The sequence below is a fragment of the Sinocyclocheilus anshuiensis genome, unplaced genomic scaffold (assembly GCF_001515605.1).
Source record: "Sinocyclocheilus anshuiensis isolate Anshui unplaced genomic scaffold, SAMN03320099.WGS_v1.1 scaffold478, whole genome shotgun sequence".
Taxonomy (NCBI): Eukaryota; Metazoa; Chordata; class Actinopteri; order Cypriniformes; family Cyprinidae; genus Sinocyclocheilus; species Sinocyclocheilus anshuiensis.
In genome coordinates, this window is record NW_015542376.1 from 251,032 (window position 1) to 265,312 (window position 14,281).

At 34.9% G+C, this 14,281-nt stretch overlaps 1 protein-coding gene across 1 annotated transcript in view; it reads left to right on the top strand.

Annotated features, from left to right (window-relative positions):
- The window catches only part of LOC107692307 (syntaxin-binding protein 1-like), a 36,656-nt gene that overhangs the window by 9,964 nt on the left and 12,411 nt on the right, over positions 1–14,281 (top strand). The window contains exons 2-7 of the mRNA XM_016491291.1: positions 9,168–9,217; positions 9,539–9,620; positions 10,409–10,485; positions 10,760–10,838; positions 11,547–11,677; positions 12,136–12,212. Of these exons, the coding sequence (XP_016346777.1) occupies positions 9,168–9,217; positions 9,539–9,620; positions 10,409–10,485; positions 10,760–10,838; positions 11,547–11,677; positions 12,136–12,212 (496 nt within the window). The remainder of the gene's footprint in view (positions 1–9,167; positions 9,218–9,538; positions 9,621–10,408; positions 10,486–10,759; positions 10,839–11,546; positions 11,678–12,135; positions 12,213–14,281) is intronic.

Here is a 14,281-nt window from a genome sequence, read left to right on the forward strand (position 1 = left end):
CCAAAAGACCAATTTTGGCAAGCCGTGAAATGCGTTAAAGACATTGCTGAATAAATCACGCTGTCTATCAGTCTACTGTACACCAGCATGGCTGTCTCCATGTCTGAAATGCACCACTAGCCTGTCATTATCCATGATTGCACTCGCCCTGACATTTGGGTGTTGCATTAGCTTTGTGCAAGGGTGCACAGACCAGTGTAACATCTCCAATCTCTGCAGGCGGATGCACAGTGTACCAACAGTCGAAATGAATTATAGATTTCGGTTTAGATCAGCCATGAGCCTGCAATTGTTCGTACAGTTTTATATAATTTCTCCCTGGTGGTTACTAATGGCATGGTCTGGTTTAGGATGCTTTTTATATTTAAGTTAATGGTAAAGAATAAAGATAATGTTTAGTTCAAGCTCTCTGCTGAGTCTCCTGGAATACATTATCCAGAATTCCTCCTGTTCAGCCCCGGGTTTATTGCTTTCCTATGAAAATTAGCTCTGGCAAAGATAAATCAGACCTCAGAATAAAAGATGCCGTCCCACTGAGACAAACGGAGTGCTGAGTATAAGACATACTGTAAAATATAAAACATGCAGATATCTATGAGGAAAGGAACTTTGACATTTTTATTTTGAAACTGTAACATGTTAAAATTTCCAAACAAACATATAATCCCTAATTTACAGTTAGGGATTATATTAGTACCATGCCCATTATTAATGGAAATTAGAGATTTTTGCATTTATCGGTATCAGTATAATATGGATATTTATGTGCATGTGCATTCATTGAATGGGTGTGTTGCGTAGTGACTCAGCATGCTGAAATTCTATACCAGCAGGACAGCATCCAAGTCAATGTGTGTGTGTGTGTGTGCGTGTGTGTTCTGTCCTTGGACTCTGTGATGTTGGTTGGGGTTTAGAAGAGCATCTTCTGTCTGTTACACAAGGACAATATTGGATAGTCACCCTCTCAGGGGCATTATCTGACACTCTGCATATAGACCGCACTGCAGTATGGATGAGATGCTCAGACAACACTAGTTCTCTTCAAAAAGTCTCTCTATATATTTATTAATATAGAACTCCTCAATAAGAAATAAATGATTCAGTTTCTGTTTGCAGTCCTACGCAGCAGATATTAATAGTAAACCTTGGCTGAAAAACAAGAGCAAAACACCAAGGTCACTGATGCAACCAAGCGAAGCAACATAAATAGAAAATATAAGACTTGAAAATAAAAGGTTTCTAGGTTTAGTCTTCATATCAGAAAATCAAAGCAGATCCACAAGGATAAGGAAAACCACAGACTGTCTCTTTAAGGTAAATGGTCATAAAAAAACCCGAGAGACTGAGCATAAAAGTGGGTCATGAAAGAGTGCCCTGAGGGAGCCTGGGAATATGGAGGGTTAAATCTGCAGCGATGTGTAGTTGTACAGTTTTTTGTACTGACCAATAGTACAGCTGGGTGATATTGCGTTTTGACTGCAGTATTTATCTCATTATGTATTTGCTCTGAAATGGCCTACATGGGTGATCTTTTAAATAGAAGAACCATCATTTTGAACAAATAGCCGGTACAATTCAACGTAAAATACAGTAACATTTTTATTCATATTTAATATCAATTCAATTTTCAATATCAACCAATACCAATAACCAATAAATGAAACAAATATCTAATATCAACTGATAATCAATATGATGCTCATGTATTGTACATCCATAGCTAATTTAGACATATTTCATCGCTCAAAAATGTTTATAGATGGCATTTTTCATGAAAAATAAAAGTGAAAATTCATAACATAAATGAAAAATGTCTTCTGTGAGTGATTAGACAAATTGATGATTAATTTAAATAGTTAATAATCATGCATTCATTCACAATCTTGTTTTTGAATATCGTCAGCAAAATCATCAAGAATATATTGTGAATGAACAAGTATATTGCCTAAACATAACCAGCAGTCAAACACAGTGATTGTATCATATCAAAATGTCCTTGCTAAAGCCATCTTTGATTACAGCTGTAAGATATAGCTTAATTTAACCAAATATCTACTTTTATCACAAGCTAGAGCTTGTGCTTAATTAAGACATCTACATTAAGGTTAAATATGAAGAGTGAAGAGCTGGAGTGAGATGAGACTCCAGTTGGTGTACTCAAGAGAGAGGTTCAGAGTTTAAAGGGTTAGTTCACCCAAAAATAACAATTAGGCTGCGTTTTACTCACCCACGATGCATCCTAGGTGTATATGACTTTCTTCTTTCAGACGAATGCAGTCGGGAGTTATATAAAAAATTGTCTTTGATCTTTCAAGCTCTATCGTTATACTCAGCAGGTGTTCCTAATTTTTATTTTTGGGTGAACTAACCCTTTAAGTGAAAGAGCACGAGACAGAGTGGGTGCAATATACTGTGTGCTCTTACAGTATGAGGGCATCTGCACTGTCCTTTACTGTCTTTGTGACGTGATGGAAAGATCAGCCTGACATGAACCATGAACTGAAATGTTGCTTCAAAGCCTAGTTCAGTTTTAATACCGAGTGGAATCTAAATTGAAATGTTGATCATCAACACATACAGATGAATGGTAATATTGTAAACCCTAGTATGCAGTTGGCCAAAATGCTTATTGCACATTCACAGTTCTGTTTAGGCTGCTGTAAATCACTTTGTTAAGAAATTTAGCATTACATCACTTGCTCACCAGTGGATCCTTTGCAGTGAATGGGTGCCGTCAGAATGAGAGTCCAAACAGCTGATAAAAACATCAAAATAATCCACAAGTAATCCACACCACTCCAGACCATTAATTAACATCGTGTGAAGCAAAAAGCTGCATGTTTGCAATAAACAAATTCATCAAGACATTTTTAACTTCAAATCATTGAAAAATTAGTCCTTAATCCTTAATATTGCTTTCTCCAGTAAAAATGTCACCTTGTCTGAATCAGGAGAGAAATATGCATGGATCAAGCACCATTTATTAGCAAAAACTGTCCAAAACAGTTCTAAACAAACAAGTCAGTGGATTTTGATGAGAGGATAATAGGGGATGAACTTTTTCACTGGATGAAGCGTTATTATGGATTATGGATTTGTATTATGACCAGAAGTGACAATTTAAAGTTAAAACGGCTTAATGATGGATTTGTTTTTTTTTTTACAAACATGCAACTTTTCACTTCACAAGATGTTAATTAATGGACTGGAGTTGTGTGGATTACTTGTGGATTATATTGATATTTTTATCAGCTGTTTGGACTCTCATTCTGACGGCACCCATTCACTGCAGAGGATCCATTGGTGAGCAAGTGACGTAATGTTAAATTTCTCCAAATGTGTTCCGATGAAGAAACAAATCTGGGATGGCCTGTGGGTGATTAAATGTTCATCAAATTTTCATTTTTAGGTGAACTATTCCTTTAAGTGTTTGACTCCATGTTAACTACAGTGTACATATTATCATATGGAGAAAACCCCATTTGGACCTTTAATTTAACGCACATAAATGAAATTTGCTGTTTGATTGAATTACCGTTATCTTCAATTAGCGTCATTTTCCAATCTAGCTGATCTGACTGATCCCAAATCAGTTAAACCCAAACGCATTATCAGAGAAAATCAGCATTCCAGCAATCCAGCCTGCAGTGGACAAACAGCTGATAGACTGCAGTACATTTTATTACCCAATATGAGGAGGAAAAGAAATGAATGGAGTTCATTAACTGAGACCTGGCCTGTATACAGTATGATTTAATACAGTACATTTCTACTGCACTGCAAGAATTCATCTCTTGAAAAGGTTACAGATCAGCGAGGAAGCAAAATCAATACATTGAGAAGTCTCTGTAAAAGAATGTATAAAATGCATGCAGGAAACTGATTTCTTCTGATGATGTTTTAAATACATACTGATTAGGATTTTGAGCATATTGCCGAAGCCTTGGATGAGGCCATTTGACATTCATTTTATCCTTCTCTGTATTTTTTCCCCTTCGTTCGCATCAGTGACCCCCATTTGTACAGTAAAATGGTTTTTACCTCAGTCCTGGAGGCAGAACATGGGCGGAAGTGAACTGAGGCCAGTGGGGGTTGTGCTGATGTCACATGACTGGATGAAGTGCCCTCTGGAGACAGCTGAGAACGACGTGACCCAGCGTATACCTCTGAAAGGGTGTGCGCTTGGTGTTATTTTCAGTTAAAGGGGTCATATGATGCTTTTTTAAAGATCATTATTTTGTGTATTTGGTGTAACAGAATATGTTGAGTAGAACACAAAGACACAAAACTCATAGATAATTATTAAACTTATTCAATGGAGAATAGTGGAAAGCGAGTAATAGATAGTATATTATAACCTTATAAATATCCATTTAATCTTATTTTATTTATGAATCAAGGTAAATTAAATGCAAATTTAACATACAGTGCACAACCTACTAGTGTCATTTTTAAAATCTTATGACAGCCTTGTCAATGGCAGTGTTATTTTAGTATTATTTATATACTATATAAGACTTATAATTTAGTATTTTGTAATATTTTGAATGAGCTTTTATTTTTATATTTTCAGTTTTTATTTTAATTTGAGTTTAGATTTAGTTTTGTGCTTTTGTCATTTTTATTAGCTTTTTTGTTTTGTTTTAAAATATTTCTAATTAGCTTTATTTTTATTTCAGTTTTAGTTTGAGTAATATTAGTACTTATTTTATTTCAGTTAATTGTTTTTTTAAGTGCAAGTTTTTTAACGTAATAATTACATGCATTTTATTTCAACTTTGTTTCAATTAATGAAACGTTTTAGTTAGATTAAGTTTTAGTTTAGTGACATTTCTATATTATACATTTTTATAGCTTTGCTTAACAATAACAACACTGGTCAGTAGAGTGAGTATTTTGAAGCTATATAATGTAACATGTTATTTTAAAATAAATTAGGAATTTAAAAATGATTTATTTGCTACATTGTATTTTATAATAAACACAATCGGCCACAATTCTCCTTCTAGTCTAGACAGGATTTTCATAGCACCAAGCATCATTTTTGTGTGAAAACTACAAAAAAAAAAAAAGGGGTTAAAATGAGACATTAATGAAGCTCTGCTGAAGATTTGAATTACATAAGATACTCTGCTTGCTACAAAGAGAAACATCCTACACTTTTTGGTAGATTTTGCTTGTATCTGCGGCTTTCCATGCTTGGCTTTTTATAATGGAAGTCGTCATACTTTATGTATTTGTCTTTGATGAAAAAAACATTTTCCTTTCCAACATGTCAGAAATATGACAAATATGTTTTCACTGGCACGTTTGGTTTGCTCTCAGTTTGATTAGCTTTGGCCCTCATTCACATAAATTACTATTGGAATCAATGCTAAATCTCCTGTTAGCTAAACTTCCCGCTAATCTCTTCACATTCACTAAAACATGCCCCCTGTTTAAACACCCATAATCCATCTGGATTCGGCCAGGATTCAGTGTTTTCATCCACAGAGGAGCTTAACTCTGTATAACAGCTCCGGCACAAATGTCAAAACCACAAAATCACCCTGCGCGCCTTTATTCTGACACTACAACCAGATGGCTAGCATTGCAATCATGCTAATATTGTCTCCAACACACAAACATGGTCGCCTCCGCCCAATCCCTGCGTGATGGGATTACTTACATCAGAGTGAATAAGATAGATCAGCCACAGAGCAGAAACAGTAGTTACACAGAAAGAGATTCTACAGAGATTCAATTCTCAATGATCGTCTACGTTCATTTAACATAGTCTGTAAGCAGCACAATCTTGGCATCTGAACAGAGGGAGATTCTGAAGATATACAGATTCAATTTGCTGCCATAGCAAAAGCTGTCTCTGTCTCACATCTGATAGCACCCCGGCTTCCCAATCTGCAACAAATGCACTTTTCAGGGAATGGTGCACACCGAATAAGTTCCTTTTGTAAATACAGAGCATTATGGCTTTTATTTTTATGTTGGAGCATCAGCATAACACTTCATTAGCATAAGATAATGGGGAAAAGCAAACAAACACAATAGGAGTCATAGAAATAAATAATAAAAAAAAAACAGTTGTGACTTTTGCTAGTAATTGCAACTTTATATCTCTCAGTTGTTTTTTCCCTCACAATTGATACTTTACTGTTGACAATTGACTCTTCGCAAAAACCCACCCCCCTTAGTTACTGTTGCTATGTCGGACAAGCCATGTTGCTCTAACGCCACGCATCATGTTCTCACGCAGTGAAAAATCCATTGCGGAGCAAAGAGGACAGTAGCCGGGTTTCCATCCAAAGTTGCGAATTTAACATGCGCAAAACTAAAATATCGCATAAAACATTTGTGAACAAGCATCGTTTCCATCCAACAAGTCAAAGAGAACACTAAACACAAAATCGTCACTTCCTGATAAACTGGCACTGTAAATCACTAAGAAAAGTAGGAGAATATAATAATTTTCATATATAATAAATTGCTTGCGCCTCAGAGCGAGCAGACGAAACACAACGAATAAACATTCATTGCTTTCGGAGGTGGATGCTGCTGTTTGGGAACGCAGTCATGTAAGACATTTCTGGGAGGCAATTATACAGAAATACTTTGATGACAAACATTGCTCGGGCATTTCCGAATGACCATAACAACATTCCAGATGCTGTGGAACAAGATCGGTCCGCTGGTTAGTCAGGATTTGCCGTCCCTTAGCACAAAGTCACATGACTTTTTTGATGTGCTTGGAGGAATTTATTCGCAAAATGCATTTCCATCTCCCATTATTCGCGTTAACCCTTTTTCGCACAAGTCAAAAACCACCTCAAACGAGCGTAAAAACTTTTTTGTGAATTAAGGCATTTTAGAAAAGTGTGAACTGATTCATAATCACAACCGCACCACCACCCCATTATTTATGTTCCTACACTGCATTTCATTTGAGCGCCGGGTTTCCATCCAAAGTTGCGAATTTAACTTATGCGCAAAACTAAAATATCGCATAAAACATTTGCGAACAAGCATCGTTTCACAACGAATAAACACAAAATCGTCACTTCCTGATAAACTGGCACTGTAAATCACTAAGAAAAGTAGGAGAATATAATAATTTTCATATATAATAAATTACTTGCGGCTCAGAGCGAGCAGATGAAACACAATAAATGCGGTCAATGCTTTCGGAGGCGGATGCTGCTGTTTGGGAACCCAAATCTTTGGGAAAGATTAACCCTTTTTCGCACAAGTCAAAAACCACCTCAAGCGAGCGTAAAAACTTTTATGCGAATTAAGGGATTTTTATTCGAAATTGGTTTCCATCACTCATTTCTCATGCGATACTTCAAAATGTGAATTAAAATAAGGTGATGGAAACATAGCTAGTGACAATGCGCCAACAGACAAGACAGAGCAGGTTACTTTTGGTATGAAACAAAGTTTCAGCTTTCAAATTCTGTCACTTTTTAATAAATTCAAACAATAAATACCGTTTTGTGTGGTGACAGATCACTGTAGCGCCTCAGTTCAAGCGGCACTTGAACCGATCATATCTCTACCTCTTTACTAGTTATAGCACAAAATAAACATGAATGAACATCAGAAGAAGGTATGTTGTTTCAACTGCGGAAACTGACGTCAATACACACAATTTTTCAAGTTGTAGTCCACCGACGTTAATCTACTCTCCTGTCTGGCTTGTTTGTCGGACAAAAATGGCAGATCCGATGTTGTGATTGGTCAGATTGCCAATCTCTGACTTTATATTTCACAAATGGCATTTTTTTCTTGTAATTGTGAATATATCTCACAATTGCAACTGCTGATTATATTTCATAATCAATGCTTTTTTCACATTATTGTGACTATCTCACAATTGGTGTTTTTTTCTAGTATTGACCATTTCATAACTGCTGTTTACATTTTTTTTTTTTCTTATAACTGACATTTTATTTCTGGCAATCTGACTTTATATCTCAATTGGCACTTTTTATCTCATAATAGTCACTTTAAATCTCACAATTTATTTATTTATTTTTTTTCAAATAATTGTGACTATATCTCACAATTGGCCTTTTTTCCCCTCTTATTTGGGATTTTAGATCTCGCACTCGTGACTTTATATCTGAGAATTTGACAATTTTGCCTTTTTTCTTAATTGTGACTTTATATCTCCAAACTGTGAGTTATTTCAGTGATTGGATGGGTAGTGTTTCATAAGAGCCTGGGTGGAGCTCAGCCAGTCTTGCCCACCTGGATTTACACGGCTGATCAGTGTTAATATTAACTGCATGACCAGATAAACTGAATACGATTCTTTTTCAGCAGTCAGAGTGTCCATTTATTGAGAGGCGTGTCTATGAATTTTGATGTAACATATGCCAAAAAAAAAACTCTGCTGAAGAAAAAGCGAGAGAGAGAGATCGAAAGCAAAAGAGAGTGAGATAATCCATTTTAATAGAGGACCAGCGGGCACAGTCAGGCTCAGGTGTGACGGGGACAGCACACACACACACACACACACACACGACAGGTGCTAGAGGCTTTGCATGGCAATGGAGCAGGTGGGTGAGATGATAAAGGGAGTGATGTAGAGAGATATACATTGTGTCATCACTAATACCTTCATATTTTTGATTGTGTAAGATATTTATCTGCCTCCTACACTTCTGTAGCCATTAACATCATTTATAAACCAACACACAAGCTGGTTCCTGTGAAATATAGTGCAGTGTTTTGTTGTGTATGATTCAGACACATATGCAGCTCTTAATTGCATTATGATTTTATGTCCTATGATAAATCTAGAGCTGTTCTAAACAGGCAGTGAACTATTAAATTAAGGCAGCGGCTATTTACACTAAATCTAAAATAGCAGCATTGATAATAATAAGACATGTTTCTTGAGCAGCAAATCAACATATTACAATGATTTCTGAAGAATCACGTGACATTGAAGACTGGAGTAATGATGCTGAAAATTCAGCTTTACCATCACAGTAATAAATGACACTTTAAAAAATATTATAATAGAAAAAAGTTATTTTAAACTGGAATAATATGTATCACTAATACAGCATGTATGTGTGGTTTAATAATGGAAATGACAAGTCAGAGACGTGTATGAACCATTAATATCAGATGTTTGATGAACTTTTCTCTTCTTCCTGCAGAGATTATGAATGATGTCATCAAGAAGGTGAAGAAGAAGGGAGAATGGAAGGTAAGACAAACTCATTCACCCCATCACCATAGCAACCACGCTATCCTTATGTCACGTCACCACAGTTTTAATCTTTAATTGAGTCCCCGAGTCACAGACAGGAAATCAGTGTGAATAATTAAGCCCAAACAATTTCATCCATCCTATACTGCCTGTATCACACCACATGCATATTTATTTTGGTGCCCATATTAATAAACTACAGTTTTCACACTGCCTGCATAAGCAGCGTGGTACTGTGGGTGAAGCAGCCCTTACTGTTGCAGTCATGTGCGTTTCTGAGACTCTCCCATTATTTCTGCTCTCTCTTTTTCTCTGTAGGCTTTGATAGTGGACCAGCTCAGCATGAGGATGTTGTCTTCTTGCTGCAAAATGACTGATATCATGACAGAGGGCATCACTAGTAAGTCAATCCTCAGGTTTTGACCCCCAGTGAAGTAAAAAGTTCCCCTTTGTTGCTAACAATTAGTCTAAGGCTCATAGGACACAAAAATATCTCAATTCAGAACTGATCTCTAAACCTGAAACTTTCATATAAATGCCGGAAAATGGTGACCAGATGGAAATAAACATCTCATATCAACAACCTAACTAAGCACACATACGTCAATGAGATGTCTGCAAAAGAACAAATCTGGAAAGCATCATATTATCTTTAATTTAGCAATAGGTTACAAGATGTTTTGCTATATTATGAATAGTCATGGCTAAAAGGCGTTGTTAGGCATAACAGTTGCAACCCCCTACAGCTCCGAATAGATTTACAATAGGTGAACAAATATCTGATTAAATCACGAAAATATCTAATGACCATCGTTCTAAAAATAAAACAGTTTAGCTAACCATATGTGACCAATTTTTTTCAGTTTTCATTTACATTTTTTATATGATGTGCTTTTTTTAATATTACTATTAGTTTAATTTATTTTTATTTTTTTAAGTTTAATTTTTTTATATATATATATTTTCTTATTTATTTACAGTTAATAATTTGGTGTTTCAACACAAATTGATTTCAGTTAGCTGCCAAGGCAACATTTCAAATATTTGAAGTTAAAGGTTTTCATCTAATATTTATATTTTATTTTATTTCAGCTTTATTTCAACTAACCAAAAGGTTAATGAATATAACCCTGTATCAGAGAAGCTGCTTCTGTGACTGACTTGCTGTTTCTACTCTTATCTCTGCAGTTGTTGAAGACATTAACAAGCGAAGAGAGCCTCTCCCTTCATTGGAGTCAATTTACCTGATCACCCCAACTGAGAAGGTACTCAAACACACTGATTTTAGAAGAGGCTAAAATAAAACCTCCAGCATAGACTTCGTCTCTCAGTGTGGAGGCGGAACCTTCACACTGTACACACTAAACATATGTCACTCACTAACACACATATACTGTATATATATATATACACACACAGTATTTACACAGCCTACGCAAACAGCCTGAAACTCTTATTTCTACTGGCCATTTTGGTTACTATAACAACACAAAACACAAACACAGTGTTATGTAAAGCTTGTTGTATTTCTCTTACCAGTCTGTGCAGACTCTCATCAATGACTTCAAAGATCCCCATTCAGCGAAATATAAAGCGGCTCATGTGTTCTTTACTGACTGTGAGTATCTGAGGGTACTCCACTGTACTTCCAAGAGCCCTGCAAGCATAATACACACTGGGACCACAATCAAAACTAGACTACTACACAAGCAATCAGCAAGACAATATTTTTAATGAATCTTATTTAAACACAATGCTGTGTAACATCAGATATAAAGGCAAATCAGCACTTTCCTATGACAACTATAAATTAACTGAATTATTTTGGAGTTAATCATAAATTAATGTGCTGTTACAATTAGTCTGACAATTAATTATTTGTTACTTTGTTACAAAAATAAATAAAAAGGAAATAAAATAAAATCTTAAAATAATAAATGAAGCACTTAAAAAACAAAGTATAACAAAAATAAAAAAAACAAAAATAAATATATACACAAAATACATAAAAAAAAAAACTTACAACTGCATCCATGATACGTACGTTAAACATATATGTGTATATATTGCATATATATTATATATATTGCACACTGTATATATTATTTATACATTTATATATTATTTAATATAAATTTACAAATATTTTGTATATAAAAGTTTAAATATGCAATAAATATTGCAGCTGATTTTCTATTGGAGATTTTATTGCAGAAGTATTGCAGGTGATTTTGGAAATATTTTATAATGTATAACATGTCAAAACCTCAATAAACTGCTGTCATTGCTTGAAATGTTATGTCAACTACCCATGTGTTTCTTACAGCTTGCCCGGACCCCCTTTTTAATGAAGTGGTGAAGAGCCGTGCCTCGAAAACCATTAAAACCCTAACTGAGATCAACATCGCCTTCCTGCCCTATGAGTCCCAGGTGAGCCATTTCAGGAGGGGAGAGGAAGTGAGAGATATAAATATATAGGAATAATGACTATCCGTATAGAGAACTATCCAGAAGCAACTAAGTGAATGCAGAAATAGAGTGTTCCAGAACAGCTCTGATGCTGGGGGGACGCAGGCTGGCCCACAATGCCTTGCTGCTTAGGCTGTCTGCTATGATTAATTCAGTGGAGTCAGAGGAGCAGTGCGTTTCTCCTGGCGTGATGCTGCTGCTCAATGCTTCGCAAACCCACCTCATTCAGCAATGCGTAATTGGCCGACGCAGCATCCACAGAGAGCCTCGGCCAATCAGAGGAGGCTATGAGAGAAAACAAGCATCAAGGGGAACCCATCTGCTGAACAGAAGGATGGTCATGTGACCCTGTGTGTGCCGATAGGGGGTGGGGAGGGGTGGTTGTGAAGACCTATACAGATAGACTGTCTGACACAGTCAGAGATAAAGCACGGATTCGGCCACAGGAAAACACAAAGGCAGGAAGGAAAGGAATGAATGCACAGACTGGAGACAACTCACTAACTCAAGGCTCATTCCTCAGGCTAGTTTGGAAACAGGAAGTAGAGAGGAACACATTTTGTCACATTCAGACAAAATCATAAAAATGTATTTATTTATAGAAATGTATAATTTATTTATTTATAGAAAAATATGGAAAAACATACACTACCATTCAAAGGTTTGGGGTGACTACGTTTTTTTTTTCTTTTTAAATAAATGAATGCTTTCATTCAGCAAGGATGCATTAAATTAATCAAAAGTGATCATAATAATCAATGTTTCTTGAGCATATTAGAATGATTTCTGAAGGATCATGTAACACTGGAGACTGGAGTAATGGTTGCAGAAAATTCAGTTTTGCATCACAGGAATAAATTCAGGGTGCGAACTACGGGGGAGCTAGGGGGAGCTCGGCTCCCCTTAATAAGACATGGGTATAGACTATTTTGTTTATAGACTATTATTGACTATTTGTGGCTGTTTGTTGTTTCATCTATCAATTCGTGTCGATAAAGTATAATAGGGTAAATCCTTTATAGTGATTTATCCTATATAGTGCTTGCATAAAGCAAGTAGTGCGTACACTTGTAGCTGTTATGTGTCTTTGTAAGTCATTGTAAGCCCTCTTTTGAGGCACGCGCAAGCATTTTTTTAACACACTGAATGGTGATACGCTATATACAGTGGGTACGGAAAGTATTCAGACCCCGCTGGGTTATATTTAACCCAGCATTTTTTAGAGTGTAAAATATATCAAAACAGAAAGTAATTATTTTAAATTGTAATAATAATTCACAATATTGCTGGTTTTACTGTATTTTTCGATCAAATAAATGCAGCCTTGGAGAGTATAAAAGATTTCTATATATAATAGCAAATAATAAAACATTTAAAAAATACTTTGAAAATAGAAACTGCATTGTTTATTACCAAATAGAATTTGTTTAGTTTTTCTGCTTCTTTCTGGGGGGTTTCTATGCAACTCATGGTCTATTATAGTGATAAATGTACTTTAGAATAGTGTTATTTTTGTATAATTGAGATACTATTATAGTTTTTATTGATATTTTTATATTTTCCGCTTTCATTTTAATGTTAAAGTTTTAGTCATTTTATTGTTTTTGCAATTTTAGTAGTTTTTTTCTATGCTGTCTATAGTTTTTATTCATTTTATTTCAGTTTTAGATATTTTAGCCTCTTAAGACCCGAGAAAAAAGTTTTAGGAAAAAGTTAGTTTTTTCCATGTCTTTACATTGTTTAGAGCATTAAAAATAATGTAAAAAATATATATATATATTAAAAAAAGATATTTCATTAATAAGTTATGCTATGTCCTCGGTAGAGGACATCGGGATTCAATTTCTATAAAAAAAATAAAAAGACATGAATGAACATGCATAGGCAAAAACAATTGATTTTTTAAATCACCAATACATTTTTAGTTTTCAAGATTTTTTTTTTATCAAACTTTGTATAAAGATGATTCTCAACTATGTTATAACAGAATGATTCAATATACTATTTTTCTTTCTGCAAAATGTGTGTAAAATGGCCATAAACAGGTTCTCTCATTATATACAATGTATCTATAAACTAAATCTAATTAGCATATTAATGTATTTTTGGGGCAACATGTAATGAAAAAATAAGTGTAATATTGAGAGTAATAATTGACAAGATTTTCATAATAATATATAATATTTCATAGGAATATTGAAATATATTTTCTTTCCCTTTTAATTTGTTGTCTCACAAAATGCATAATAAACATGCTTTTAGTCCCGGTGTCCTCATATGAGGACATGTATGAAATCAACCTCCTGTTTCATAACAGAAAGTCATATTTGATTTGAAACCCCATAACATTTTCCTGAGATGTTGATTTATGACACACAGTTTAAAAATTTGTCCGATTTAAATGACAATTACAAAATATTATCATATTTCCATAAGAGTGTCACTAAATTAATATCAGACATATTTGAAGACCAAGGAGAGGGAGTGGTCATAGTGAAACATCCAAACATTTAGTATCTCTGAAAAGCCCTGAATGTGCTCTGTACAGGACATCCAGACTTAAAACTGTGGCATGTATAGTCTCAGAGAAAT